Below are 27,372 nucleotides of genomic sequence, written 5' to 3' on the forward strand. Positions count from 1 at the left end.
CTTGCTTTATTGGAGGCTGAGTAAATTGCTTTTGTCTGAGGCAGGATAATGGCAGGGAGAGGGACTGCGTGGAAATGGCATTTTCATGAGGCTGGTTCCTCCCCAGCAGTGACTTGCATATTAAGCTCAGTCCCTTCACAAGCCCAGGGCTTTCCCCACCAGAAGTCTCCTCCACCAAGCAGCCCTCAACACTCTGGGGTGGGGACCCCTGGCTCCCCCCACTCCAGCCATCCTCTCTGGGATCAGAGAGCCGAGAAAGCCATGTCCAGCTGCCTCCTCCATGCACAAACCCAGCCAGGACCCTGGGGGACTGCCACACCCGGAGCTGGGAACACAGTCCCACACACAGCCCCTGGCACCAGGCACTGCTGAGCCATGCACACAGATCCAGCAGGGTCCTCCCCTCAACTCCTGCTCCCAAGATTTCCTATAAACTCAGCAAAATTAATCTCTTCTAATAAAACCTGTTATTGTTAAAGCTCACCTCCAGGTTTTACAAATCACTATGCTGCACAGCAATTTGTTTACTCCCCATTGGAGGTGATTTGCAGTCTCCTGACCTCTCTAGCGTGTCCCTGGGTCTTCCTTTTCCTCTGCTGTATCCTGTGTTTTGCTGCACTGGTGACCAATGCATCCCAATTTCTCTTCTTCCCCCAGCAATCCCAATCCCTGCCTGGAAGAATTTGAGCATAGTCCCAGCCCCACAGCTCTGCCAGGGATAGCTATGGCACAGCAAGGGGTGAGCATGATGGAGATCCAGGAAGTAACAAATTGCAAAGAAGCTGCAGGAATGTGGGCAGCTGGGCTAGGCTGGGCATTGCCAGTGCTCAGAGTTGCTTTCTCACTGGAGAGGCAGAGCCAGGCCCCAGGGGCAGCCAGCACTCTGCTTTGGAAGCCCCCACCTCCCACCTGGCTGGAAATCTGGTCTGGGTACCTAGGTGGGTGTCAAGATTTCACCTGGCAGCCCACCCAGCCACCCCACAGAACCCAGCGCTCCATGGCCACAGCACGGAGCATCCCCAGCTCACCTGGGACCTGCTGTATCCTGCATCCCTCAGGGCAGGATCTCCCAGGCTGGGCAGAAGCTCCCCAGCTGCAGCTTTTTAAAGCTTTGAGCCTTCAGCTGCAGGTGATGATATTGATGCCCATCCCCACCGGCCCCAGTCCAGCAGCCCCAGCTCTGCCCCTTTTTGCCCGAGACAGTGCCAAAGCCTTGCCACAGACAGAGAGCACAGACCCGCAGAGGTTTCGTTTAAAGAGCTTTATTAGCTGCAGCAGGTCTGATGGTGGCAGGCTGGGGGGCAGCAGGGGAGCAGCGCCCGGCACCGGGCGGGGAGGCTCGGGACCCCCCTGTCCCTCCCCACAGCTCCGTCCCCAGTGGCCGTGGTCACCCGTGGGGGCAGCAGGGATGGGCTCTGCTGTTTGTACTGCGACACAAGAGCCCATGGGCCAGCCCCTGCCCTGGGCAATGTGGTGTTGTGGCCTGGGAGGGAGGGACGCTCGACCGAGAGGGAGCCGAGAGCCTCGCACGGGCAACGGGATGGGGCCAGGATGGACGGGGCTGGCGGATGAGCGCCCCATCCTCTGCGAAAGGAGGAGTGATGGGTGCAAGGGGCCAGCTGCGATGGCACAGCTTCCCAGGCACACACGGAGCACGGGCAGCTGCCTGGCTGAGCGATGCCCGAGCGTGGCGGGAGGATGCCAGGAATGTGCCGTGCCGTCCTTCCTCTGCTGAGCTCAAGCCTCGACGTGCTGGGGGCTGCGGGGCAGGCAGGGGGGGATACACACGGGCTGTAGGATGGAGGCTGGAACTTAGATACGCAATGTGGGGCTGGAACCGAGCAACTAAACGGGGCAACCTACAGGAACAGGCGGCTGGGTCTGCGAAGCACAGGGGAGGAGAGGGCAGGGGGAGTCCGCACTGGGCAGAGAGCTGGGACACAGCACAGCCCGCGGCACCACGGTGGCAGCGGGCACCCAGCCGCACAAGGCCGGGCGGATGGAGACCACCAGGTGTGGGCACACGGCCTGGCCCCGGGCACAGCCCCAGTGATGCACCCATGGCACTGACAGCTCCGGCTCCCGCACCACGCCGAGCCCTGGGGAGAGAGAAACCCGCGGCGCCCGTGGGAGAGGGAGATGCTGAGGGGTGTTGGACAAGACGGGGTGGTGGGGCCAGTCTGTGGCAGGGGGTGCGGGACCCTTGATGGCTCCGCTGAGTCCGGGGCGGAGGGGGGGCTCCGGCGTCCCCTCGCACCGCCCATCTACAGCACGCAGGAGGTGTCTGCCGAGCGCTTCTTCAGCTCCTTCCCGGCTTTGTGGTGGTGATGGTGATGGTGTGCGTGGGCTGAGCCCGGCGCTGCCAGCTCTGCCAGCGGGGCCTCCCGCAGCTCGGTGTCCTGGGGGTGCCCCGGGCCCCCCGCTGCCTCCACCCGCAGGTACGCCTTCACCTTGTGGTGCCGTGCCTTGCCGTCGCTGGAGTCGATCACCCGGCACTCGTACGTCCCCTCGTCCTCCAGCTTCACTCGCGACAGCCGCAGCTTGTGGGAGATGTTGCTGCCGACCACCTTCACCACCTGCATGGGGACAGACGGGCGGTCAGGGGGCCCCCAGCGCTCCCACTGCCCCCCCAGACACCCGGGTCAGTGCCACCCCCGAGTGTGTGACAGCACGCCACACCTCATCCTTGTGCTGGAGAGGACATGGTAGAGGTTGGTGAAGTCGGTGCGGGGGGACCCAGCCCCAGCCTGGACCTGCAGGATGATGGAAGCCCTGGCTCGCACCCGGCCACGCAGGGCTCAGAGATCGATGCGGAACCACGCTGGCTAATTAGCTTTTCTACCAAATTGATTCGCTCTCAGTATTTATCACCCAATGAAATTTAAGACTTACTCACTAGCCAGAGCCACGGCTGCTCTGGGCTGGGTCAATAAATCAGATTTATAACCCACCCCGAGGCCCCTGGCTCTGTTCCCTATAATCACACTGGATGGCAAAGGCCGTTTTTCTACTCGCCGCTGCATTTGTTAGCTGAGGATTTTATGGTGTTTGGAAACGGGGCCGGAAAGGGGCAAAACTCACCCCAAACAGCACAGGGTGCAGCGTGGGGACCCTTCAATGTCCCCTCAGCCCCTCACTGTGGGGGCTCAGTGCTGGAACATGAAGACAGCTGCCCACACGTGCACATACAAACACACATGAGCACATACAAGCTGCTGCATTCAGCTGCCCTGCACACTCTGGGCTGCTGAGAGGCAGCTGCTGCCACAGGACACAGCCAGGGCCACCCCAAACAGCGTCTCAGGGCTGCTCAGTGGCCACGTGCAGCCCCAATCCTGCATTGCTGGAAGTGGGGGTCTGGGGGGACAGGACAAGGCAGGGGCAGGATCTGCCAGGCCCTGGTACAAGTGTACCAGCCCAGATGCTGAGATTGTCATGGAAAAGGAGCTTCATAAAAACCTCTTCATCGAGAGAGCCAGAAATTACTGAAATTAATGGCTGGGAAATTTAGAACTAATAAAATAAAACCCCAATTTGCTGGTGCCACCAGTGGCCATGGAGCCGCTACCCAGCAGGTCACTGAGCCTCAGGAGGGAAGATTTTATGACCAGCCATAACTCCTGTGGCTCTGCCAGCACAGGCAAGGCAGTGTCGGCCCTCACTGCCCATGGGAATGGGACAGAGCCCCTGGCATGGCCAGGATGGGCAGATTTGCTGTGCCCAGCCTCAGCTCAGCTCTGTGCTGTTGGATTCAAAGGGGGAAACATAAACCCAGACCCACCATGTTTCACTTCTCTTCATCCCTGCAAAGCATCTCCAGCACCAGGTGTGTTTGCTGGATAACACATGGCCAAGGGGTGCCTGGCACGGTGGCTCCTCCTTGGGATTTACATCCCCCCTCACTGTTTGACTCTGCTGTTTGTTCCCAGTCACCTGCTGTTGTGGCTGTACCTCAAGTTCCATCAGAACCGCCCATGCTCATTTACCTCCTCCATTCCATAAACACTTAATGATCAAGGACATTTGAAATAACAACAAACAAAAGAGGTTTGAAGCTCCAGCCTCTCCCTGCTGGCTGGATCTGGAGGAGGCAGCAGAGACCTCGAATGATTCAAAATAAATCCTGGTTACACTTGCACACCCATCAATTCCATCCCAGCGTGCAATTAACTGCCTAATTATGCTGAAACATGCACGGGTTGAGCTGGGAGGGAGTGCTGCCCTAGGATGGCTCCGTGCACCCTCTGCAGCCCCTCCTGCCCCTGGAGCAGGGCTCGGGTGGGATGGAGGGAGCAGCAGCCCCCCCGAGCTCAGCAGACAGGGTCTGGCAGAGCCCGAATCCAGCAGCAGTCCTGGAATTTGCTGCTTGTGGGGCAGGGAGCCACAGCACTGTGGTGAGGAACAGATCCTAGAGGATCTGCTTAGGTTTGGATAGGGGTTATGGGTGTCCGTTAATCAAAGGGGACATGACCCCTGGAGGAGGATTTGTTACCATCAAGAGAATCATGCACTGATCATGCAGATGGGTGCTGAAAGGTGATGCTCTCCCTTGAGAAGGGCTCCCCAGAGATGAGACTGATCCTGGGTGTGGGGGGCACCCATCTGAGAATCCAGAGGTGCCTGACTAACCCCATCCCCTCTTGCTCACTCAGTGAAGGAAAAATGGAAGTGCCAGGAGAGGCTGCCAGGTGATGGTGGGAAGCTTTCCAGCGCAGCTCTACGTCTGTGGCACCCCCAAATGCAGAGCTCCCCAAGACAAGGAGAGCCAGGAGGGCACACGCCTAGCAGCAGAAGGCCAAGAGTGTTTTCTTTAACTGATTAGTGGCTCCTCATTCTGCTCACATGAGCCTAAATGGCTTTGGGATGCTAATCCGCCGAGTCAATCGGATTATTTTATCCCTGGCATTAATGTGTCGCTCAGATGTTGGACGAGGCTCAGAGTCCAAGCTGTGCCTCTCAGTGCCAGGGAGAGCAGGGCAGCCACCCCTCACCCTGGTCACCCTCAGGAGTGAGCCAAGGCAGACCCAGTTCTCCCACCCTGGTGTTCCCAGCCTGTGGCACTGGGACCAGTGGAATGTCCAGGTGAGCCCTCAAGCACAGCCTCCCACAAAGAACCATCACCCAAACTCACGCTGATTTTTGTCGCCTCTTTCCCAGGCTCCTCTTGTGGTGATGATTTCAGCTGTGGAAAAAGCAGGGTAGGGGGAGACCAGAGAGGGAAGAGAAATGGTCAGCTCAGTCCACCAGACCCCTTCCCACTCCAGGACGGCTGCCCCAAGCAAGACAGAAGAGGGAGAAGGGGGAAGAGAGAAGAGACTGCCGAGCCCCAGCAAACTCAGGCACTCAGGGCAGATGAAGCCACACTGGGTACCCAGGATGGGAAGAATCAGCAGCAGCACAGAAGCCAGGGAACATGGGGTGCTCACTCACAGGTCCCACTGCATCTCAGCTCCAGGTGCTCCCCACAATCTAGGAGTGGGGATGGAGCCCTGATCACTGTGGCATCACTGCTGCACCAGTGCCCCTGTCCCTGGAACTCTGTCCCCATCACTTCAGCACCTGCCCCATTGCCACCAATCTTCCCCTCCAGCAGCCACTGGTTGTGCATTCCCAGTGCCTCCAACACCCTTGACCCTGTCCACCCTCAACCCCTGGCAGCACTTCCCCCCCACATCCTGGCAGCACTGCCCTGAGGCTTCTCAATTTATGGCAACACCAGCAGCAGCCCTGCCAAAGACACTACAATAAAGGCTCATTAAAATCCCCAAAGCTGTTTCCCATTCTTTGGCCCTTATCTCTGTGTGAACAGAGAGAGAAATAGAGAGAGGCTGTTTGCTGGACCAATACACAGGGAAACAGGGGACAAGGGAGGGATGGAGGGTGCAGGGCCAGGAGGGATGAGCTGGTGATGAGATAGGCGAAGGCACAAGCACAAAAACAAAGCCTCAGCCTGGGATGGGTGCTGGCAATGGGCCAGGCACCCCCTCGGCTGGGAAGGGTAATCAGGACAGCCCAGCCCCACCGGCCCCAGAGCATCCTCAGTGCAGCTGGAGGCTGAGCAGCCCATGCAGACTGTTAATTGCATCACAGGAGCCGCGGCTGCGCTCTGTCAGAGCAGAGGGTGAAACTCTGCGGGTCCGGTCAGCACCTGCGATGCTATTGCGGGTTGGGGTCCCCCACCAAAACCCAACAGCGGCTGCAAACAAAGCCCTTCCCATGGCAAGGACAGGCAAGGGCTCTGCCTGAAGGGCTCTGCCTTGTGGAGGAGGAGGATGAGGGGCATTACCTGACTGGAAGCCCACGTCTGTTTGTCCGTCCAGTCCTTGTGGTTGCGGACGTACCACCACTGGATCTCAAGGGAGTAGGAGGGGGAGCCGCTGCCGCGGAAGGAACACGCCATCTCCACATCCTCACCCGCCTGCGCCGTCATGTCGTGGGGGGTCTCGGTGAAAAGAGCTGCTGGAGACAGAGGGAGGGCTGTGGGTGCCTGCGGGGACACAGCACTGTCCCAGTGAAGGACAATGCCTCCGGCCACACAGGCAGAGTCACCAGGAGTGCCTGGATCCTTCCCTGGCCAAACAGACCCAGTCACGTCCCTGTCATCCCCAACTTCTCCTTTCCCACTCCCGTGTCCCCTCCCCACCCCAGCAGATCTGCCTGACCCCCCCCCCCCCCCCCACCAGGCACTTTGCAAACAGCAGTGGGAGGGAGCCTGTGACCCCTGATCCCATAGCATCCCTCAGACCCCTGCCCCAGAACGAGTGCGGGACCTGCCACACCTGTGAAGTGAAGGAAATAAATAGAGCATGATGGCATCTCACTCAGATCAGGACATAACTGAAAAACAAATCCTCACTTAATGCGGCCCCAAACAGGCTCCCACACGCCATATGGTTTGCTTTCCTCGCTCAAAACAAATATTGTTCAGAGATGTAATTAGAATTCTTTTCATCTCCTCTGGAGAGACTGTTGTTCCCCCATACAGACGGCCCCAGCGTGCAGGGCACCGGCAAACGCTGCTGCCACGATCCGTGCAGTGGCTTCTCCGTGGCACGGCATGGGGACAGGGCTGCCAGCCCCCTGCACACCCCGGTCACTGCTCCCCTGTGCCTCCTGCCTTCACTCACCACCCCAGGCTGCCGGCACTGCCGGCTCGCAGCCACAGTGCGGGTCCCATCGGAACCACCGGCGCCCTCTGGGACACACAGCCTGTCGGGACCAACACTCTCTCCAGCCCTGATCTCTCTGAAAACCAATTATTACCAGCCCAGACAAAAAGTTAATACCTCTAATATCTCCCCGTCCCTCTGGACGCATGGAAATCCCATCCACTTATCGCTTTCCTTTAATCCATCTCAGCAGGGAGCAGAGGAAAATACCCAACACCAGGGTTTACCAAGGCAGGGTGTCCTGGTGGGGTTCCCAGTGCTGTTCCCACATCCCGGTCACCCAGAACCCGCACCAGCAGCCACGTGGAATCTGTGCCGGGGAGTGGAGGGAGCCCCAGGCAAGGGAACAGCTCTGGTGACCGAGGGCTGTGCGAGGAGCAGGGGGGTCTTCTTGGCACAGGACAAAGGGTTCCTCTGTGCTCCAAGCCACATTAGTTCTGAGGCTGTTGTGTCCAATCATCAACGAGCACTCGCCCACCCATTCCCTGGCTGCAGCCAGAATCAGGCTCTTGCCCCACAGAATTCCTGCTGGCAGGAGCAATGGCCAAAGCCAGTGGGTCGCGGCAGAGCCTGCACCAGCCCCCCAGACACCACAGCTCCAGCAGTGCAGGGGCGGGGTGACGGCCTGAGAGCTCCAGCCAGGTCCAAATTACTGGGAAGACAATTAAAATCTGCTCCCACAGACGAGAATTTGGCAGATAAACTGAGAAAAGGCTGGATTGAATCAAGCGCCTTCTTTCTTTTCGATTTTAATTGGGAAGCGTATGTATTAATTTACCCCAGAGCTCGGCCACCTCCAAGCGCATCCAGAGGAGCAAAGATCCTGCAGATGGATACCCAGGGTCATCACCTTTGCTGGGGACACGTGTCTTTCAGATACGTCCTCCAGCAGCACCGTGTGTCCTCTCTGATGGATGTCATGGACCCCGGCGCTGCCTGGACAGAGGTGACTCTGCACCCTCAGCTCTGCCCCTCACAAGGACACGAGTGGGGATGAGAGCAGTCCCAGGCTGGGCAGGGACCCTGCACTGGGTCAGCTAAGCTGCCTGGACACTGCTCCTGCGAACACACACCAACTCTGGCCAGTGCCCTGTCCCTGCAGAGTCCCGGTCCCCTGCCCACCCCAGCCCCGTCCCTCTCCCCCCACTGACATTGGAGCCGCATCCCCACAGCGGGAGGGAGGCAGGGGCCGTCGGGGGCCGCTGCTCCGTGTGCTTTATGGTCTGCTACCTGTCATAAACTGAGAACACCAGGATCAATAAATCTTCCAGGAAATAAAAATCAGGGGAAATAAAATGAACTCAATGGGGAAACACAGATAAACAGAATTGAAAACGCCTGCTGGGACAGCTTGGTGCTCTCATAAACCAGAGACAGACGGGCTGCAGCTCCCTCCCTGCGGTGGGCACCATCCCTCACCTTGGTCACGCTCTGCACGGGGAAGGGGCTGTGCTGGGGCAAGAGCGGGTCATGCATTGCCCCGAGTCCCTGGAAATGACCACAGACCCCTGCTCCATCCACCTGCCTCGTCCACAGGCCCCACGCAGCACAGAAAGCCATGCAGCCCCCAGGAGCCTCTCCAAGACTCTGTCTGCCATCCCACAGCTGTGCCAGCTTCCATGGCCCCCCACCACAGCCCCCACAAGGCACCAAGGACGACACCGGAGCAGCGTCATGGGCACGAACTCAGGCTAATTGTTGTGTAAAGATGTACCGGAGGACAATGAAATATGCATTGGACATTTGCAAACGCCTGTTAATCACTGTCAGCGCAGGTTCCGGCTCCGGCAGGGATTTTTTCCCTAAGCCGGGAGTCAGAAGCCTCTTTCTGTGTCCAATGGAACTGGTTCCCCTCACCGGAGCTGCGGCAGGGCTGGTGGGGTGACAAACGCCAAGCAGGCGGCGGGGCTGGGGCTGGCTCCGTCCCACGCTGGGCAGGGACAGGGGCTGGGGGAGCTGAAACGTCCCTGTGCTCCTGCTCCTGCCCATTGGAGGGTCCATCCAGACCCTGCCCTGCGTCTCTGGTGTGGGGCCGGCTCTGATCGCCTGGGTTTGTGCTGCACCGCTGCAGGAAAAGCAAATGTGTCCCAACAGAATCCACCATCACTCTCCTAAGGCACCCACAGCCCCTTCCCCAGACATCCACGACCCCTCCGGCACCCTCCCCTTTTCCAGGAACCCACGGCTCCTGTGGCTGATGGACAGCGACAGCCTCGGCTTCAGGGGCACCAAGTCCTGCCGGCGGCAAAAGCACCCGAGACACATCCCGGCACAGGGCAGGGCACGGACCCAGAGACAGATGGGCCCTCCTGGGTCCCGCCACCCCTTGGCACAGCCCCTCGAGAGCCATCCCAGGGTATCGGGAGGCACAGGAGGCACCCTCCGGATGGATCCAGAAGAGACCTGGGCATTACCCCAGTGCCTGTGTGACCCGCACTGTCCCCACCACGGGACACCGGATCCGCCAGAGGCTGCTGCACAGGTCGGGCTGCAGCCTCGCTTCTCTCCCTTCCCTCCCTTCCCCTCCCCACCTCCGCTAACAGCTGTGGATGCGTCTCCTCCTGACAAGCCTGCGAGCAGGGATGCTGACCCCGGGGCGCTGCAAACACATCGCGGTGCAAACCGCTGCATAAACACGGCGTGACGGCCGCGTCACTGCCGAGAGAGGGCAGGGGGCTCCGGCCCCGGCAGCCGAGCGGGCAGAGGATTTTGGCGGTCAGCGCTGCTCTCCTCCAGCCATGTCCCTTCCCACGAGACGCGTCTGGAGCCTTGCGGCCGTGCCTGGGGCCGGGAGGCTTCCACCACACGCTGGGGATGGCAGCGCCATTGCTCTGCCCCTCTTTACTGTCAAATGAGCAGCAGAAGGAGCTCAAATTTGCAGCATGTGAATTAAAAACAAAAAAAACCCCACCTAACTTAGTGACTGTGATCAGGCCAGCACTCATCTCACCACAGGGCTGGAATTAACCTTGAAAACTGCAGGTATTTCCAACAGTGCCCCATGGCTGCCCCAGCTCCTGCCCCTAGTGCTTGCCGCACCCATAATGTTTAACCCCCTCAGCAAGAGAGAGCTCAGTGGTGAGTCTCTCCATTGTGGCTCTCCCTGGCTACACAAAGCTTTGCCTACACAAGGGGACTTGCTGCTCCCATCTGCTTCCTGAGGACTCGCAGTTCTTAGAAAATTCCCTCCCAAGGGGCTCAAGGAAGAGCTGTTGTTTGATAGTATAAGTAGCAAAGCCCTAAACCGGCCTTTTTTTGACAGCTCCCAGTGGGGCTCCAGCCGTGTGTACGGCCCGCGTGCAGCCACCACTCGCCCTGGTGCCGCTCTCTGCCAGGGGACGGCTCCCAGCAGCCAGGGGAGGATTCTCAGCCGGAATCATTCAGCAGGAATGGGATGGGGCAGACAGGGTCAGCCCCCCCTGGTCTCACACCCGGCACCCAAAACACGAGCCACTGGCACTGGCAGCCGCTGCCGAGAGCTGCCCACACTACAGTGCCTGGCGCTCATGGACACGGCACATTCCTGCCCGGCTCTGCCCACCCCATCACCGCTGAGCTCATCCCAACCCGGCTCCACACGGAGCACACGATCCAAACCATCAATACACCCATCACAACCGAGCCCAGCCAACATCCCCGGTGTTCAATCGGGCACCCACCGCAGACGGAGCCTTAGAGAGGGGGCAGCCAGCCAGGAAGGAGCCCTGCAGGAAACAGCCATAGAACAGAGGGGCTCGGAGAGAGCCAGAGCTGTCGAGGATAGGGCCAGGAAGGGCTGTCTGTCCCGAGTCCCACTCACACCATGAACCAAAATCCCAGAGGAGCCGTGAAGGGGAGAGGACCAATCTGGCCCTCGGAGCAGCCCCTGAGGAAGGAGGCAGCAGTGCAGAGCCTCCAGCTCCTTGGCCCACTCCAGGTCCTCACTCCAGCCCTACCGTGCTGCCCACAGCTCCCAGACTGCGTGCAGCCATGCCGGCTGTTGGTTGATTCCTGCCTCGCTCACAGGGAACGTTATGATTAAAATTAGCTGTCACTGTCCTAACGTAATAATTCCCAGTGTCTGGTCCGTCGTCTGTCAGCCGCTTCAAGGGAAGAGAAAGCCCAGACGTTTGATGAGGAGAGGTGTCAGATGTAATTGCGTTGAATGACTGCACGAACAGCAGCAGGAAAAACACATCGCATGGAGAATTCCCACCAGGAAGTGTGAAAAAATCCGGCAGAATGCAAAGTGTTTATGAAAGTAATTGATAGAATAATCACCGGGGTGTGCGGGAACCGAGCAGGGCAGCGCCCTGGGGAGCCGGGGCACCGCTGCCTCCAGCCTCCAGCCGCGGCTCTGCTGAGGCGAGGCGAGATCGCCCGTACACGACACCGGGAAGAAGCCGGGCAGCTCCTCCTCACGGCACGGCTCCCCTGCCCCGCTCCAGAGCCAGCAGGCTGGGAAGGCGGCTGGAGCTTCCCAGCCAGCGCATGAAAAAGCCGATGGCAGCAGCCCAGCGTGCAGAGGCTGCAATGGGGGGCATGAATAATTGAAGGCACCAGCCTGAGGAGAGAAGGGAGAGAAAGGCAGCACGGTGGGTAGGGAAGGGATGGTGGGAAGAATCCTGCGGCTCAGATGCTCTCACGGGGCAGTTAGAGCCCATCCTGGCTCCATCCTTGCCAAAGGCAGAGCCTTTGCTATGGGAGCAGGTAAAGGACTTTCTTTGATTGTGACTTTTCCCTTCCTACAGCCGTGGCTGCCCTGCAAGCAGAACCTCGCTGCCCACGGTGGGGTAGCAGGATGGGGGAGCCGTCCGCGCCCCAGGGATGCTCACGGCCGCTCTCCGATGCCTGCGGGGCACACGCTGCTCCCGGTCAATTCTCTCGCTGCATCCGGCGTGGACAAGTTAAAAGGAAGAGTGAACGCACTCCGGGGCTGTGCCAGAGCCTCGCGATGCCGTGGAGGCTCCTCCAGGCCTCCAGCACCGGGCAGAGATGGCGGCGAGCTCCGGGCGCTGCCTGCTGCGGGCAGAGCCTGGCAGGACCTGTCCGTGCCCGCCTGCCACAGCCGAACCCATCCCGCCGGCCACAGCCCCTCTCCTGCTCCACGTCTCCAACCTGCTGGACTCTCGTGGAGTGGAGGGAAAGCTGCACCAGCCAGTAATGAAATGATCAGTCTCCGATCTGCTAAACAGCGATTTATACAGGTCTTCAGCACACACAGCTTTTATCAAATTGGTATTCACCTACTGAACACAAATGGCTTATTATACATGACCCACTTATTCACTGCTTTTCAGTATCGTTAATAAAGGTTTCTGTTGTGATTAAGTGAGTTGCTGCAGAACTGCTCGAGTAGCGAGCTGTAATGTGGCTCCAAAGTGCACTCGCCCTCCCAGAATATTTCATTTCCTTGGCTCCCTGCTCCCTCACAGCGACCATTTCACTATTTATTTGCCTATTGCTGAATTTCTGAGGGGAGCAGCGGTGGCTAATGGAGGCTCTTCACCCACTTTTCCGTCTGGCATACCAGCCTGGCAGGTCTGGAAACTCTCCTGCCGTGAACCCCCAATGCAGAGGCTGATCATCCCTTCCCTGGGCAGGCAGGTACCTGCCAGCCCACGCACTGCTGCGGGACACCTCACACCTTCCACCCTGGCATGGCCCGAGACCATGTGCCTGAGGCTCCTCGGGGCAGAGAGTGGGTCCCTCCGCACACGGGAGGCCCCGGAACTGGGCGGGGGAAGAGCCGGGACCCGGGCACCCAGCATGTCCCCGTGGTCACTCCTCGCGCTAAGACTGAACGTGCCCGTGTCACTCCACAGAGAGCGAGAAGGGTCTCAGCAGCCTCCTCCGAGGGGGCTTGGTCCCCTGTCACCTTCTGGGTACCCACGAGGGAGCTGCCCCTACGCCAGGTTCCTCACCGGAGGGTGCAGGATGCAAGAAGAGGTTCCCCTTTCCCAATCCCGGTGGATCCCAGCGGGCTCAGCAGCACCGACCCGCCGAACCACCGTGCACCGGAGGGAGCGGGGGGCGGCGGGGGAGCCCCGCTGCCGGGGCGTGGGGCACCGCACGGCGGGGCGGGCGGCGGCACCGGGAGGCGCGCCGGGAGGTTCACGGACACGGGGTGCGGGTGGTAGCGGCGGCACCGTGAGACACACGGAGACGGGGTGCGGACGGCGGCGGGCACCGGGAGACGCACCGGGAGGTTCACGGACACGGGGTGCAGGTGGTGACGGCGGCACCAGGAGGTTCACGGACACGGGGTGCAGAGCCCCCGACTCGGCAGCCCGGCGGCGAAGGCAGAGGCCGCCCCCCGGGCACCGGAGACGGGAGCGGCGGAGCCCAACCCCAGCTCTCCCAGGCTGCCCTCCGCTCCTCGAGCCGCCGGCGCGACGGACCGCGACGCGAGGCTGCCCTCGGCGGCGGAGCCCGACCGAGACCCCCGAGCCCCCGCACCCGTCCCGCTGCCTGGGCAGGAGCCGCCCCGACCCTCCGCCAGCCCCGCGGGGCACCGAGCCCCGGGAGCTCCCGCCGTTCAGCCGCCCCCTTCCCGAGCCCCGGCCGCCGCCGCCGCCGCCTCACCGCTGCCCGCCGCCGGGGCGTCCCACGGGGGGTGCCGGGAGGCGGCGCCGAGCTGCAGGTAGAGCCCCAGGTAGTGGAAAATCCCCAGGGCCAGGGCGAGGGCGCCCATCTTGCCGCGGGCGCGTCCGTCCCGGGGGCGGCGGCGCCGCCGGGCCGAGCCCTGTCCCCGGGGCTGCGCCGCGGTCCCGGCGCCGCCGCGCTGCGGAGCTCTTCCCTCGCGCGGAGGGCGCCGCGCGCCGAGGCGGTGCCGCGGCTCGCCCGGAGCCTCCCCCGCCCGGCGGAGGGATCCCGGCCCGCGCGCACCCCCCAAGTTTTTTTCCCACGGTTCATTCTTAAACTGCGCGGGGCGGGGCCGGACCCGCCGCGCCCACCCGGGACCCCCGGGACCCCCCGGTACTGCCCTGCCCCGCCGGGACCCCTGGCACCGCAGCACCGGGACCCCTCGATACCGCCCCGCCGGGACCCCCCGGCATTCCTCGCACCACTCCACCCGGACCGCTCCACCTGGACCCCTCCTCCGCACTGCCGGGACCTACCGGCACCGCCGCGCCCACTCGGGACCCCCCGGCACCCCTGGGGACCCCTGTCCTGCCAGGACTCGCACGCCTCGCTGGGACCCCTCTGGCACGGCCAGAGCCCCGCGGCTCCCACAGGTCCCGCTCAGGGAAAGGTTTCTCCCTGGCGTCCCCGGTTCCCGCGCACCGCCGGTGTCGGCGGGGGAGGATTCAGCACCCAGGACAGCGCCCGGTGCAGACCGCGGACCCGCCCGACCAGCCCGGTTCGGCACGGCCCGGTAAAGCACGGCACGGTACGGCACGGCACCGCTCAGCCCAGTGCGATCCAGTTCATCTCAGCATTGCCCCAGCGTCTGCAGATGCAGTGCCCACAGGGTGCGGTGCCAAGTGCTCCGGCTTCACCGCAAGTGCCAGGGCCCATGTGGGGGCAGTTCGATGGGTTTTGAAACGCTACAGGAAGAGCAAGGACACGCGTCCCCACGTGTATCCTGATCTCTGTCCCAGACTGCGTAAGATTGGTCTCAAAATGAAGAACCCGCAGCTGGGGTGGGTTGCAAGCTCACATGAACCCTCAGAGCCCGGCTGGAGTGTGGCCAGTGGCAGCAGAGAGAGCTGGAACGGGCACCGTGCTCCTGCCACGAGCAGGATTTCACGGAACTGGAAGGACCCCGATGTTCCTTTGGGTGCACAAATCCTGAGGCCAAACCCACCAACAGCACCAACACTTCCAGAGCTGCACCTCACAGCAGGTCACAACCACAGCACCAGCACCTGAGCAATTCAGACACCTCTTCTGACAAGCCTAAAATTCACCAAGGGGTCCAGTGGTGCCGTATCCCTTTCCTAAACACTGGCCTCAGCACCAGAGGAGGCACAGAGCAGGCGTCACTCACACAAAAGTATCTGTATGCAACAGAGCAATCAAAAGGATATTATTTGCTCTCTAGATAAACAGAAAAAATCAGATTATTTCAGGTGTTTTCTGCCATGAGATGACAGATGTTGGCTGCAAAGAGATTCTTTAAATTGGATTTGAAAATACTGACTGTATTTCCTCAGCCTTCCCTTGGCAGGGCTCCAGAAGGAGTGGGGGTATTCTTCCCATTCCCCTCCAGCAAGGCAGGTCCCTGGCCAGGAGCTGTGCTGCCTCGTACCTGTGTTACTAATCAATAATTTAAAAAAAAAAGTTGTGCCTGCTGCAGCATTTGCTGCATGTCAGAATAAAGCCTGGCTCAGAGCAGAGCATTGATCTCTGCCCAAGTTCATTACTCCCTCTGGAGTTAAAAGCCGAGGATAGGAGGGAGTAGTGGTGACAGACAAATGGGCATCACAGCCATGCCCGGCTGCATTTAGAAGTTTCCACGGCTGGTTGGGATCAGAGGATCCTACTCTGGGATGGCAACAACAGCAGTGGCAAAGGACTTCAGGTGTTCTGAGGTAAAGCTGTCTGGAGCTGCTGAGCAAACATAGCTGTGTCAGGGAGCAGCTCTAGATCCTGACAAAGCAAAAGCATCAGCTCTCCCAGAGGCACATGTGGAGGCAAAACCCATGCATTAAACAGGGGGATTCAGGTACCAAAGGATGGGGTTCATGAACTCCCAAAACAGCGAGTTCTTGCACTGAAAGACAGAGTTCATGTACAGAAAGATGGGGTTCATTCATGGGGTCAAGTGCAACAGGAGAAACAGCAAAGGCCAAGCACTCATGTGCCCCACGTTTTGGGTGACTGGCTCAGTCTCATGGCTGTTGTCTGGCCCAGGGTCCATCCTCTGCCATTGGCCAGCAAGGGAATAAAACCAAACCCACACTGAAGTGGCAGCTACAAACTGTGCTCCCCCAGACCTGGCACTCCACTTTGCAAAGCACCCACCCACAGGTGTAGCCAGAGCAGAAGATGTCACCCAGTGGTGACCACACATCCCAGGCATGGGCAGGGATTCCTGGCTTCAGCCCAGCTCCTGCACCCCAACACGAGGGCAGCATATCCCCCGCTGGGGGCTGAGGCCATGCAGCTGCACCTCAAGGCCTGAAACTTGCCTGTGCACCACCAGAGATATTTAAATCATGCCAAGAGGAAGCAAAGAGCATAAATTCCTCCTGGAGGCAGGAACACCTCCAGAGGCAGAGCCTGAATTAAGTCCCATTTCCAGCAGATTTTCTGCCATCACAGTGGATGAAAAACGGGTACTGGGGACATGCAGGGCCCAGCAGACAGAGAAGTGCCAGTGCCCACGTCTTAAGTGCGCTGGGAAGGTTTGCTTCTCCTCCTCAATTTTAATCCATCAGTGACGAGGCCTCGGGAAGGTGCTGCGGCCCCAAAGAACGCCCTGTGTGTCTGACAGGGATATGGGGGGGTCACTGGCACACAGAAGCGAGAGTGGAGCCAGCAGCTCCCGGAGCTGAGCCGGCACCCGCTGAGTAACGAGGTCCCTTATCTGCTCCCTGTTATTGCTCTGAACAGCCGGCGCCTCCCTCACAGGGCTTCTCTTTCAGCACAACGGGCTCAGGGACTCGCTCTCGAGGATGAAACACTCCTTATCTCTGTCAGTGCCAGGTTCCTGCCCACTGCTCAGTTCTGCTCGGGGGGGGCACTCGCCAGATGGAGGAAAGCAGCGGGCACTTCCATGCAGTGAAACCACAAAGATCCCAGAGGCACCACATCCACCATGGTCACAGCTCGTGCATGTAAATTCCCCGGGACATCTGTCCATCAGGAAAAGGCAATCTGCAAAGCTGGAGGGTGCAGTGGAGCTCAGAAGAGCTGGATGAGGTTAGAAGGGGATGGGAGTCAGCCAGAGCAGCAGCATCTCATGGGGCATCAGCCTCAGGGGGACCCTCAGACCCTGAGGGGCACAAAGAACATCCCTAGGGACACAGCTCTAACCTGGAGCTGCCCAAGAACACCCAGAATGAAAGCAAGAGCACTGGTCCTTCCTGCTGGTTCCAAGGGCTGCTCGTGCTCACTCCAATGCCAACACCCCATGTTCCCTTTTGAAAGTAAAAGCTGCCCAACAACTGGAAGAAAAAAACCTCAACCCCAAACCCCAGAGCTGCTGAAGCACCGGAGTCTGACTCATGCATTGTTTTGAAATTCACCTCTTTAAGGGCTCATGCAGGGGCACCCCAAGGCTCAGCACTGAGCTCTCCTGAGGTCCAGGAGCCAATGCTCGAATTTGTGTCTGCCTGGGAGAGTGAATTGGGTTGTTCATCTCTGTGACGGGCAGAATAAACACCCTCCACATTGATACTGAGCTCAGTACTGATACTTGTTTAGAGACTTGACAATTCCTGTATAAAAGGATTTCCTTCCACAGCTGAAGTTTGACATTCCTGCATTATTAGATTATTTACAAAGGTCTGCGTGCGCTGCAGGAAAACAATGCTCCCGCCAGGCAACATTAGAGCCTGCTCCTCCACAAATCATCCCGGGCACAGCCAGCACGGAGGCAGCGCCTGTCGGGATCCCCCGGAGCAGGGAGCAGCCAGGGAGGCAGAGTGGGAGTTCAGGTGAGCAAATGCAACCCACCCACCCACTCCACGACAGCCACAACAGCATCAAAAATAACAGACCGAGCAGGAGAGGGCTTTTGGGTAGAGGGAACCCTGCTCCAAACACCAGCACCACCATGGGTTCCTTGTGTCACTGCCAGCACAGCCCTTCCCAGCAGCACAACCTGGCTGGGAGAGCAGCGGGAGCGTTCCTGGGCAGGGACACGCGGTGTCTTGGTCCTCCTGCCTGTGTTGGAATGATCACAGCCCTGTGTCCCTGCCCTCCCACCCCGGGGAGCCCTGGGAGTCCCAGCACAATGCGAGAAAGGCAGCAGGACCCCTCCCCTCCCCAGCATGTGGGAGCTTTGGGACTTAAAGGCCTCTGCCCAGAGCAGCCCCTGCACAGGGAAATCTCCAAAGCATAAAATTCAGAAGAAAATTACTTGAAAAGAATTATTTCCTCAGAGAACTCAAGCCCATTTCCAGGCCATTAACTCCTTCGTCTGCAGAACCCACCGCCAGGTTCTCGATGGAAAGGAGCAACATCACAGGTGTCCCTCATTGTGGAACAGTTCCCTCTTTCCAAACCATTAAGCACCAAAAAAATTAAATGCGAAAAAACCAAATAATACCACAAACCAACAAGCCCTTCCTCCTCCAAATAATTTCCTGCCCCTGGAGAAAAGCCTTCCCTGAGAGCAAGGCCTTAAAAGAAAAAAAAATATTTAAAAAAATCAATAGTGTAAGTGACTTATTTCGCAGCTGATGGTTTGCTCCCAGTGCTGACAGCCTCTTGCTGTATTTAGCACAGCCTCAGTCCCTCCACTGGGATATCAGGAGATGTTCCTCAGCCATGATTTACACTCATTTCTCCCCGTTTAGGGAGGCTCAGCCAGGAGCGGAGCTGAAGATGGATTTGGACACACAGTGGGGACGATCGGTGCCTGTCTCCTGCGGCCAGTGGGAAACACTATCAGCTCCTGCCACTCCCAGCAGGAGGAAACCAGTGCTCCCACCCTCCCTGATACTGCCAGCACTGGGGCTCCCACCCTGTCACCCACTGCATGGGTGGTGTCACCATCCCTCTCCCTCCCCCTTCCCACACCAGCTTCCCCAGGACTTGCCCCAGGATTTTCCCAGCTGCAGCCAAACCCAACCTGGCCTCAGCCCAACCAAAACCCCACCAGGGTAAGCACCTCTATGGAGCAGAGGAATCCCATGACCCCACAGACTGAGCACAGCATCTCCCTCATCCTTTGCTGCTTTCCTGCTTCTAAATCCTGCACTGGGGCTCAGCAGCCTCGTGCACCTGGTACCGAACCCTGGCAAAGCCCAGGTGTCTGGGTGACAAGCTCATCCCTGCCTGCAGCAGCCACTGCCCACAGCTCTTCCCAGCCTGGGGCAGCCTTGGGTGTCCCCAGGGGTCAGAGCTCCCACCACTGCATCCCAGGATCCTGCTGCAGAGGGAAGAGGCAGGCACTGCAGGTGCTCTGCTGAAGAACACCCCCCCAGCTTCTTTCTCCTGGAGGGCAAGTTTCCTGCTTCCCATCACCAGAGCGCCTCATCCATCATGTTCCCTCTAATTACCTTCTCATTTACCTCTTTAGTCAAATCTGTTTACAATCAGAGACAAGAAAGCAGGGCCCAGGGAGGGGCACAATGGAGAGGGGTCTCTGTCCCTGCATGTTCCACTGCTCTGTGCCGAGGCTGGCCCGCTATTCTGAGAGCAGATTGGGCAGGGGAGTGTGGCTCAACACAAAGAGGGCTCACAGAGGAGCCAAGGCCACCAGGCTCCTGTCACCCAGTCCCAGCAGCCCAGAGTCCCACAGGTGCTGCCTGTGGGTTGTGCCACTCCCACACCCTCTCCCAAAACCCACATTTAGCCAAACCCACAAAAGCCAAGAGTGATACTGCTGTTCCAGGGTTAAACCAGGGCTCAAATCCCCCTGTCTGTAGCCTATGGATGCTTCCTCAAGGAAATCTGTTATTAGCTCCACCTTTTAATCCTCCCTCAATTACAATAACGTCATTCTCCACAACTGCCAAGACTCGGGGCGCCCATCCTCACACCTCCAAGGCTTTTCTGTGCTGCTCAACATGACAGCCCAAATGAGCTGGCCAGGAACAGCACATTAAGCTGAGTAATTACCTTAATTAATAACAGTGTGCCCAGGCAGGCCCCCAGCCTATCCCAAGGACCAAGGCAGAGGATCCAGTGTTTCACAGCAGTGGGGTGTGGTGCCAGAGTGTGGGTGCATAGCAGGGCCTGCTGTGATTACTACGACCAAATTTACTCGTTTGGAGCAGTGGGGCTCCTCCCTCTGAAAGAGCTTGGAAATTAGAAGAGAATAATTTGTCATCTACCTCGTAAAACCATGACTTGCAGGAACCATCTCTGCACAAATTCCTCAGCAACATCTGGAGCACCCTCATCCATCACAGGGACAGTGGCTGGGCTGGGTGGGATGGGCACACAGCCACCCCTTAATCCCACAAATTCTTCTTTCAGCCAGGGAAAACAAAAATACTTATGGCAAGGCATTCCTGCTCCCCAGGTGAAGCAGGGGAAGCACCATGGCCCTGAGAACTGTGAGGGACAGTACAGGGGTGGCACCACGTCCCCAGCCCTGCAGAGGGAACATCATCTCACAGGATGCTGCTGAGGCCCCATCACAGGCTGTTCCTGTTCCTTCACTAAGTCCCCTTTCTGCCCTGCCTCAAACTCTCTGTCTTACATCATTCCCTTTCTCCTAAGCTCCTCCAACACAAGTGCAGTGTGAGGGAACAGCCAGTCACCTTCCAGGGGAAACCAAAGACCACCTCTGACCACAACTCCATTGGTGTGGAAAGGGAATGATTCCCAGACTCAAGTAAAAACCTAAACACACCTGAAAGCTAGAGGAAAAAACACCTTTAAGGAAGCAGGTTGAAAACAGAAGAAAGAAGTGAAGAATTTGACAAGTTCTGCACAAAAAAAATGTATTTTTGCAGCTTTTTGTGGCTGCTGAAGCCACGACTTCCATGCTGATCCCCTGAACACCAGCGTTCAATAGCACCAGGCCAGCAGTGCCTGTGCAGTCAGGATTGAAGGAAGCCTTTAAGCTTCCCTGACAATGCATTTTTCTTGGAGATAAAAAATGAATGCTTCCAGCATGCAAATCTCTCTAAATTAGGCATGGCCCAGCTTGCAGGAGCCACGATGGCTTGTGATGACAGTCATTAACTTCAGCAGCAGAAAAGAGGATGCAGGAAAATATCCTCTGCTACTTCCTATCCCAGCTGGGAGTCCCATCTCAGGGAAGCACCGGAGTCTGGCACAAGGACACCCAAAACCACACCGTGGTGCAGAGGTTGATGAGAATGAGCTGTGGCCCCTTTCCCTGGGGCAGGCAGGGCCATCCCTCTGCTCTGGGGGACTTGCTGCTGCTCCAAGAGCTAAGCTCCCTGTCCAAGAACCACAACACTGGTTTCTACTGAACAAGCACAGCCAAGACCCAAAGCTGACTGTGACAGGTAGGCAATGGAATTTGGGATGTCACTGCTTACCTCCCCTCACTCTTAGTTCTGAATAAAGGTCCAACAGACTAATTCCCTCTTTTTCCTCTTCAGGAGGGAACAGCGACCAATGTGTACCAGAATCTACTTTCAATTCCCACTCACCTTTGGGAAGATTTAACAGGAATGGCTGATGTGGCCAGTTCCTGGATCTCTTCTGCCACTGAAGAAGGGATGAACTGGATATACATCACCACTTCAGCCTCTTTGGTTCCTGTCAGAGCAAGGGCTGTACATTTTCATTAATGGATCAAGCTGGAATAACCTGCAAACAGTCTCTCGAGCCATCCAGGCTTCCTCTCTGCCCTCCCTGCCACACATACATTTGTATTGTTTCACACTGATCCTTTGCAGCTTGATTTAGGGGGAAAAAGACAAAAATGATGGGAACTTCATGCTGGCTTTGTGCTGGGTATGCAGCTGCAACCCCACTCACAGAACACTGCACAAATAACAAACCAGGAACTAAAAAAAAAGCAAACTATCTTTAATATCTCCCAAATCCCATTTAGAAGCAGTTTCATAGAAACATCACTTTGATCGTGCAACAGAGGCTGGAGGAGGGGCAGGAGGAGGGAGAACTGGCGCCACGTCCTTGTGGGCAGACACAGAGGTGTCTCCCAGGTCCTCAGAAATTCTCCAGCAGATCCAGGATCCGTTTCTGCTCGCTCTCCCGAAACTCCTGGTTCTTCCCGTCGCCGATGTTCTCGGCGTACTCTGCAGGGAGAGAGAGGAGGGACACAGGCTGAGAGTGCAACACGAACAAACCAAGGACAACAACTCCTGCAGCCATCACAGCAGAATCTACACCCACAGTACTGCAAACAGCCAAATGGGAATTAATGCAAGGAGCATTGATGGTTTTCCTGCCTATCCCCAGGGTTAAAGCTTTGCATAACAAACACCTGCTGATGCTCATTAAAGCTTTTGTGACAGACAGAGACAGAACTCCCTGCTCTGGCCCGAACAGACATCAGCACCCAGAAGCACCCATTCCCTGGCATGGGAATCACTATGCCCAAGAAATGCAAATCACTGGCTTCCTAGTTCCTCTGGACACTGAGTGTCATCAGGGAAGGTCAGGCGGGGTCTGTGACAACTGTTAACCATTCCCAGATCTGGGTTTAACATGCCTACTGTCCAAGCATCCTGAATGAGGATTTTTGCCGAGGAGACCCCAATTCCTCCATCTACCTTTTTTAACTACACAAAAGAAAAGCCACCAGTTCAGATTTAACTACAAACCAAACTCTTTGTCATCAGGCAGAGGACACCAGACCCTGACCACAGTCTTGCCCATCCATGCACATGGCCAAACACCACTGAACTAAGCATTCCCTCTGTAGCTCTCCTTCCTGATATTCATCTGGAGCTGGCAACTCTCACCCCCTACCAGCTCCCTCCTTCCTGCAATCAGAACCTGCTTTTTCAAAGAGGTTTAAAAAGAAAAAATGAAAAGCAGGTTCTGTGCTGCGGAAGCAAAGAGCTGAACAAATCTGAGGAAATCAGGAGCAGGCTGATGGTTAAGACAGCGCTTCCCTGCTTCCGCCTGCTTGCATTCTTTTCCTTCTTCCAAACAAACAGAACAGCTTGTATTCAGCACTGAATGGTAAGTTGCTGTATAAAGTTTGCTTTAATATTTATACATTTAGCACAGCGACACACTCTGAGCTCCATCAAAGCCTTTGTTACAGGAGCACTGAAAGCAATGAGGACAGGCAGAAGTTAGCTGATGTGGGAGTCTTCCCTCTTGTGTGTACACTCTCTCTCTCTCTCTCCATGTAAGAGCAGTAGAGTTCTTTGCCAAGCCTCTGGGAAAAATATTTTTAATATTTATAAACTGCTCCAGTACCTGTAATATGAGCAGGTGGTAATGCTGAGGTTTGCTGCAGATGAACCTGAGCTGCCCACTGTCCCAGCAAAAGGACCAGCTCAGGGCACCTTCCTTTGATGGAGGAGCTCCTCTCTACAGCTCTTAAAAGCAGCAGAAAGCTCCTACAAGGACAATTTCCTTGTAGCTCCCTGTGTATGGACTGATTGCTGCAAGGCAGCCCAGCCCTGCACTGTGTGTGCTTTGGCCGAGGGCTGCACTGGGGATCCAAACCTCAGGCAGGAGATGATCCCAGTGCACAGGGATGGGGTCCCCTTCCCAGCCCAGGCTGGCACGTAGCTCAGGCTCCCCTGTCCCCTGAGGCAGCAGCAGAGCCAGCTACCAGCAGCCCCTTCCATACTCCAGCAGGGTAAGTGCCTCTGGAACAGCTGCAGTGGATGTGAGTGCTGGAGTTTATTGCAGCCCAAGGGCAACATTTCCCACCTGCAGTGGCCTCTCCAAACCCAAGTGAGGGACAGCCAAAGTCTCCAAGCCTGGCACAGCCAGCAGCTCTGCCCCCAGCTGTAAGGATGGCCAGACTGCTTGGACTAGGGCTCAAGCAGGGAGCTGCTGAGTGCCACTAATGACACTGCCCTTCCTTTGTACCAGGAGATCACCCAAACAAAAACAAGACACAAATTCTTCTTATCTTGTCCAAAAGCTCAGCATTTCTCCTTCTAAACATCTAGGCTTTGTAAGACTAAAATCCCAGTGACTCCAAGGCAGAATGTTTACTGTGTTATGACAGCTGCTAATGCTCATTTGAAGCATTAGCAGCTTGAAGACACCAGATAAAACTCCCAGAAACAGGCTTAAAAAAGTAAATCTCTGACCGAGATTTTATGTATTTGCTTTTTTATTTAAAATTTCACCACTTCACTGAGACTGCTAAAAAAAAATCAAATGTAAGCTGCCTCTGCCAACAGTTAACCAGAGCTTACACACTGCTGTAGCTACACAAAGGGAAAGGGCCCAAGATTGGTTTCTGCTTCATTAGACAAAATACAATGGTTACAGAACAGTAAAAATCAATTGGGAAATACTGAGGCTTGTAATGGATATTGGAAGCTCTGGAGCCTGCACAGATGGAGGCACCATGAGCCAGACTGAGCTCCATCCTCAGAGCACACTGACCCTTCCTTTGTGTTTACCTGTGTTAACAGGTTTGGGCTGGAATGTGCAATTCCACATTCCCAGCTCTCAGTGTTCCTGCTCACCTCACACCAGGTGTGAGGGGAGGGGCCTCTGTAGGAGCAGCTCTGACAGAGCTCCCAAGGGAGCCAGGATCAATAGCTAGTCCCTCTAGTGATCAGTGAGGAACAGGGAGATTTGCCATTCCAGAGCCAAGTATCATTTTAGAGAGGCCTGTGCTTCATTCCCAATGACAGATGGAGACCAGGCACTTCCCCAAGATACAGACACTGCTGCCATCCCAAATCCAGCCTCCATCCCCAAAACATCTCCCCAGCCAAGGTACACACCGCTCACAGTTGTTTTCTTCCAAAGCATAAACTAACTGTCCTGTTGCAAGAAATGCTTGATCTTCCAGAAAAAGGAAGTGTGGGAGGACTGGTCAGCCTGCAGAAATGCATTAATGAGCCTCCCGTTATTCCCTGCCCACTCCTCCCCCTTGAAAGCTCTACCATAAGAAAACAGTCTCGCTTCCTTGCTTGCATCGTAAGTAATTCTGAGCCACCCCAAGGGATCCATCAGCTGTCAGGTTGCCAGAGAAACATGGAGAATATGTAGGCCATAAAAATCAAACTAAAAACTGAGCACCTAATTAGTATGCAAAAATAGAAAATAAAAACTCAACAAGAGCAAAACACTGAACGAAAAGTAAAAATAAACCAGTCCTCATCTGTCCTGAGAGCAAGTTGGGAAGTAGCCTGGAAACATTCCAGCCAAGGCTCAAGCTCCTGATCTCTCAGTCACTTGCAATAGTCTTGTGCAGTTGACTCCAGTGAAATTTTGTAAGCCCTTTGCTGGCCCCAGCAGCACACTGCAGGATCCACACCCAAATCCCTGTTCCAACCCCTTTGCTTCCCTGGGAAGCTGTGTCCCAGGAATTTACTCCTTCAGAGAAGCAGGTGCATGTCCCTGGTGGTGCTGCTGTTCCAGGCTGGTGAATCTGTGCTGACTATGTATGTGGACATGGGTGTGTAACTACCGAAATGCCCAAATCTCAGATCCCAGACTGCAGCTGAGCCCAGAGCTGCTCCTGCCTCCTGGGTCCCACTGTAGGGACTTCAGAAGCACCCACTGAGAAATTTATCACTGAGGTTTTCATTATTGTCTCAAAAAGTCTCTAAAACAGGCAAGTGTAACAGCTGGGGAGAGCTGCAGTCAGAGCCCAAACTCTGTACCCATTCCTGCATTATTAACAAACCAATGTGCCCCTGCAGGCAGGGAACATGGTGCTGCTCAGAGCACCCAATCTAGCACGACCCTGAGCTTGCAACACCCGATACAACCGCGGAGAAAGTTTCACAATGCAAGTCACTGTCTGAGAAAGAAAGAATCAGATGAAATTTTAATGCAGCTGCCCTCCAATTCAGCTTGGTATGTAAGTCAACAAGCCAGAGCTGTGACTGTGAGGTGTGCAAATCCAGCGAGGTGTGCAGACAACTCTCTCAGGGACACACGGCCCAGGGCAAGTGTGGGAACCTGCATGTGGATGCGTGCCGTACTGCACACAGGAAAGGGGCAGTTTAGAGGCAGGAATTTTCAAATACCGTAACTAAAATCAGAAAAGACATCCTATGTCTTTTCTATGTGAACAGCCCCTCTGCTCACCAGCAGGCATTAACTTGCACTTTGTGGCCAAGGACAAGGGCCAAAGAGATTACCTGCAGCTATGGGTAATCTCACACTGTCAGAAAATCACTCTTAATTTTGTCACACCAACCAGCCTACTGATTCCTTTTTTCCTGTGTATGAGAAGGGAGAAAACACACAGGTTCTCCAGGATATAACCTGTGTGTACCTGCCATTGTTGAAGTGGGGGCAAGAAAAGCCCAGGAGAACAATGTTGCTCCCAAAAAAAGCAGGAACATTGGAACACATCCCACAGCCCAGTATCCCAGAAATGCTGCCAAACTTCCTTTCCGTTCAGAAGAAAAACTGACTCCTTGCCCCACGCTGAAAACAACACAGCTCCTTTGGAGCAGATATATTCCATAAGGAAGCATCTTCTCTGGGCAGCTCTGGTTCCCTGCTGCTCCCACTAAGCCTCTCGCCTCCAAGGAGCCAAGGGAAGAGGCTGAGTCCTGTCCTCCTCTCTCCCAGTTCCACTGGCTGCTGCTGCTGAAGGACAGCAGGCAGAGGAGGGCCACAGCTCAAATAGGCATTGCTCTAATTCACTATGAGCATTAAAAATAACAAGCAGTACTTTAAAACTGGGATTGCAAATCACAACAGCTACATTTAAAAGCTATGGAGGATACTTTAATGCTATAAGCCATATTAATCTGACACTAAGAACAAGACAAATACACCATAGGTACTAATATGGTGCAGATGGTAAAGTGCAAGGCCATGTTAATGAAAGATGAGACTCCACTATTCTTCCCTCTAGCAGGCATGTACACTTCCCTTAAATATTTACTCTCACGTTAAAGTCAGCAGAGAATTCCAGCCAGGCTGGAACTGATGGAAGCGTGGAGTGATGTGCTGCTCTCTGACAGCAGCTACAGCAAGTGTCCTAACTCAGAGGCAAAGCAAAGCACGCCAATAATCAGGGTGATTCCAGCCCTGCCAGGAGCTCACAACACTGCTCAGCTGCTGCCTGGAGATGCTCAGGAAGCCAAGGAGAATTACATGTGAAGGCTCATCCTGCAAAGCGATGCCCAAGCTGTCCCTGGTAGCGATGAGACACTCGCACAAAGATATCTCTACTCACCCTTCAGGATGTGTCGAACAATTTTAATGGAGCTGCCTCTCATGTTCAGGATCTGGTGGACTCTCTGACGAATCTGATGGGGAGTAGGAGAGAGAAGAAAAACATCTTCAACACAAGTCCATGCAGAGCTCCTTTTTCCCCACTCTGAGGGATAAGCGGAGACATGACCACCACAACAACCAACTCAGTCTTGGCAGCCCTCAGCATCTGCTCAGGAACACCCAGGAAGGCACATGGCACAGAAATAAGAAGCCACAGGATGCATTCACAAACCCCAGTGTATTCACAGAGGATGCAGAGATGCAGCAT

General features: G+C 56.4%; 2 protein-coding genes across 3 annotated transcripts in view; both read right to left on the reverse strand.

Moving 5' to 3' along the window:
- Positions 1-1,246: 1,246 nt before the first annotated feature.
- Positions 1,247-13,890, reverse strand: VSTM2L (V-set and transmembrane domain containing 2 like). 2 transcript variants are annotated; one of them, XM_088174902.1, is made up of 4 exons: positions 13,734-13,890; positions 6,287-6,459; positions 5,132-5,182; positions 1,247-2,576 (listed from the first exon to the last, which is right to left on the reverse strand). In XM_088174902.1, the coding sequence occupies exons 1-4, from the start codon at positions 13,840-13,842 to the stop codon at positions 2,265-2,267; spliced, it is 645 nt and encodes a 214-aa protein (XP_088031028.1). In that variant the 5' UTR covers positions 13,843-13,890; the 3' UTR covers positions 1,247-2,264. The 2 variants fall into 2 exon arrangements, with proteins under 2 accessions (XP_088031028.1, XP_014745553.1); XM_014890067.2 differs by having other exon boundaries at positions 6,287-6,456; positions 13,734-13,885.
- Positions 13,891-21,758: 7,868 nt separating this feature from the next.
- CTNNBL1 (catenin beta like 1) overlaps positions 21,759-27,372 on the reverse strand; it is a 47,904-nt gene continuing 42,290 nt past the window's right edge. Inside the window, exons 15-16 of the mRNA XM_088174901.1 lie at positions 27,064-27,136; positions 21,759-22,009 (exon numbers count right to left, since the gene is read on the reverse strand). Coding sequence (XP_088031027.1) covers positions 21,921-22,009; positions 27,064-27,136 — 162 coding nt within the window. The 3' untranslated portion in view covers positions 21,759-21,920. The remainder of the gene's footprint in view (positions 22,010-27,063; positions 27,137-27,372) is intronic.

Source organism: Sturnus vulgaris, chromosome 17, assembly GCF_052056855.1.
Source record: "Sturnus vulgaris isolate bStuVul1 chromosome 17, bStuVul1.hap1, whole genome shotgun sequence".
In the NCBI taxonomy this organism is placed as follows: domain Eukaryota; kingdom Metazoa; phylum Chordata; class Aves; order Passeriformes; family Sturnidae; genus Sturnus; species Sturnus vulgaris.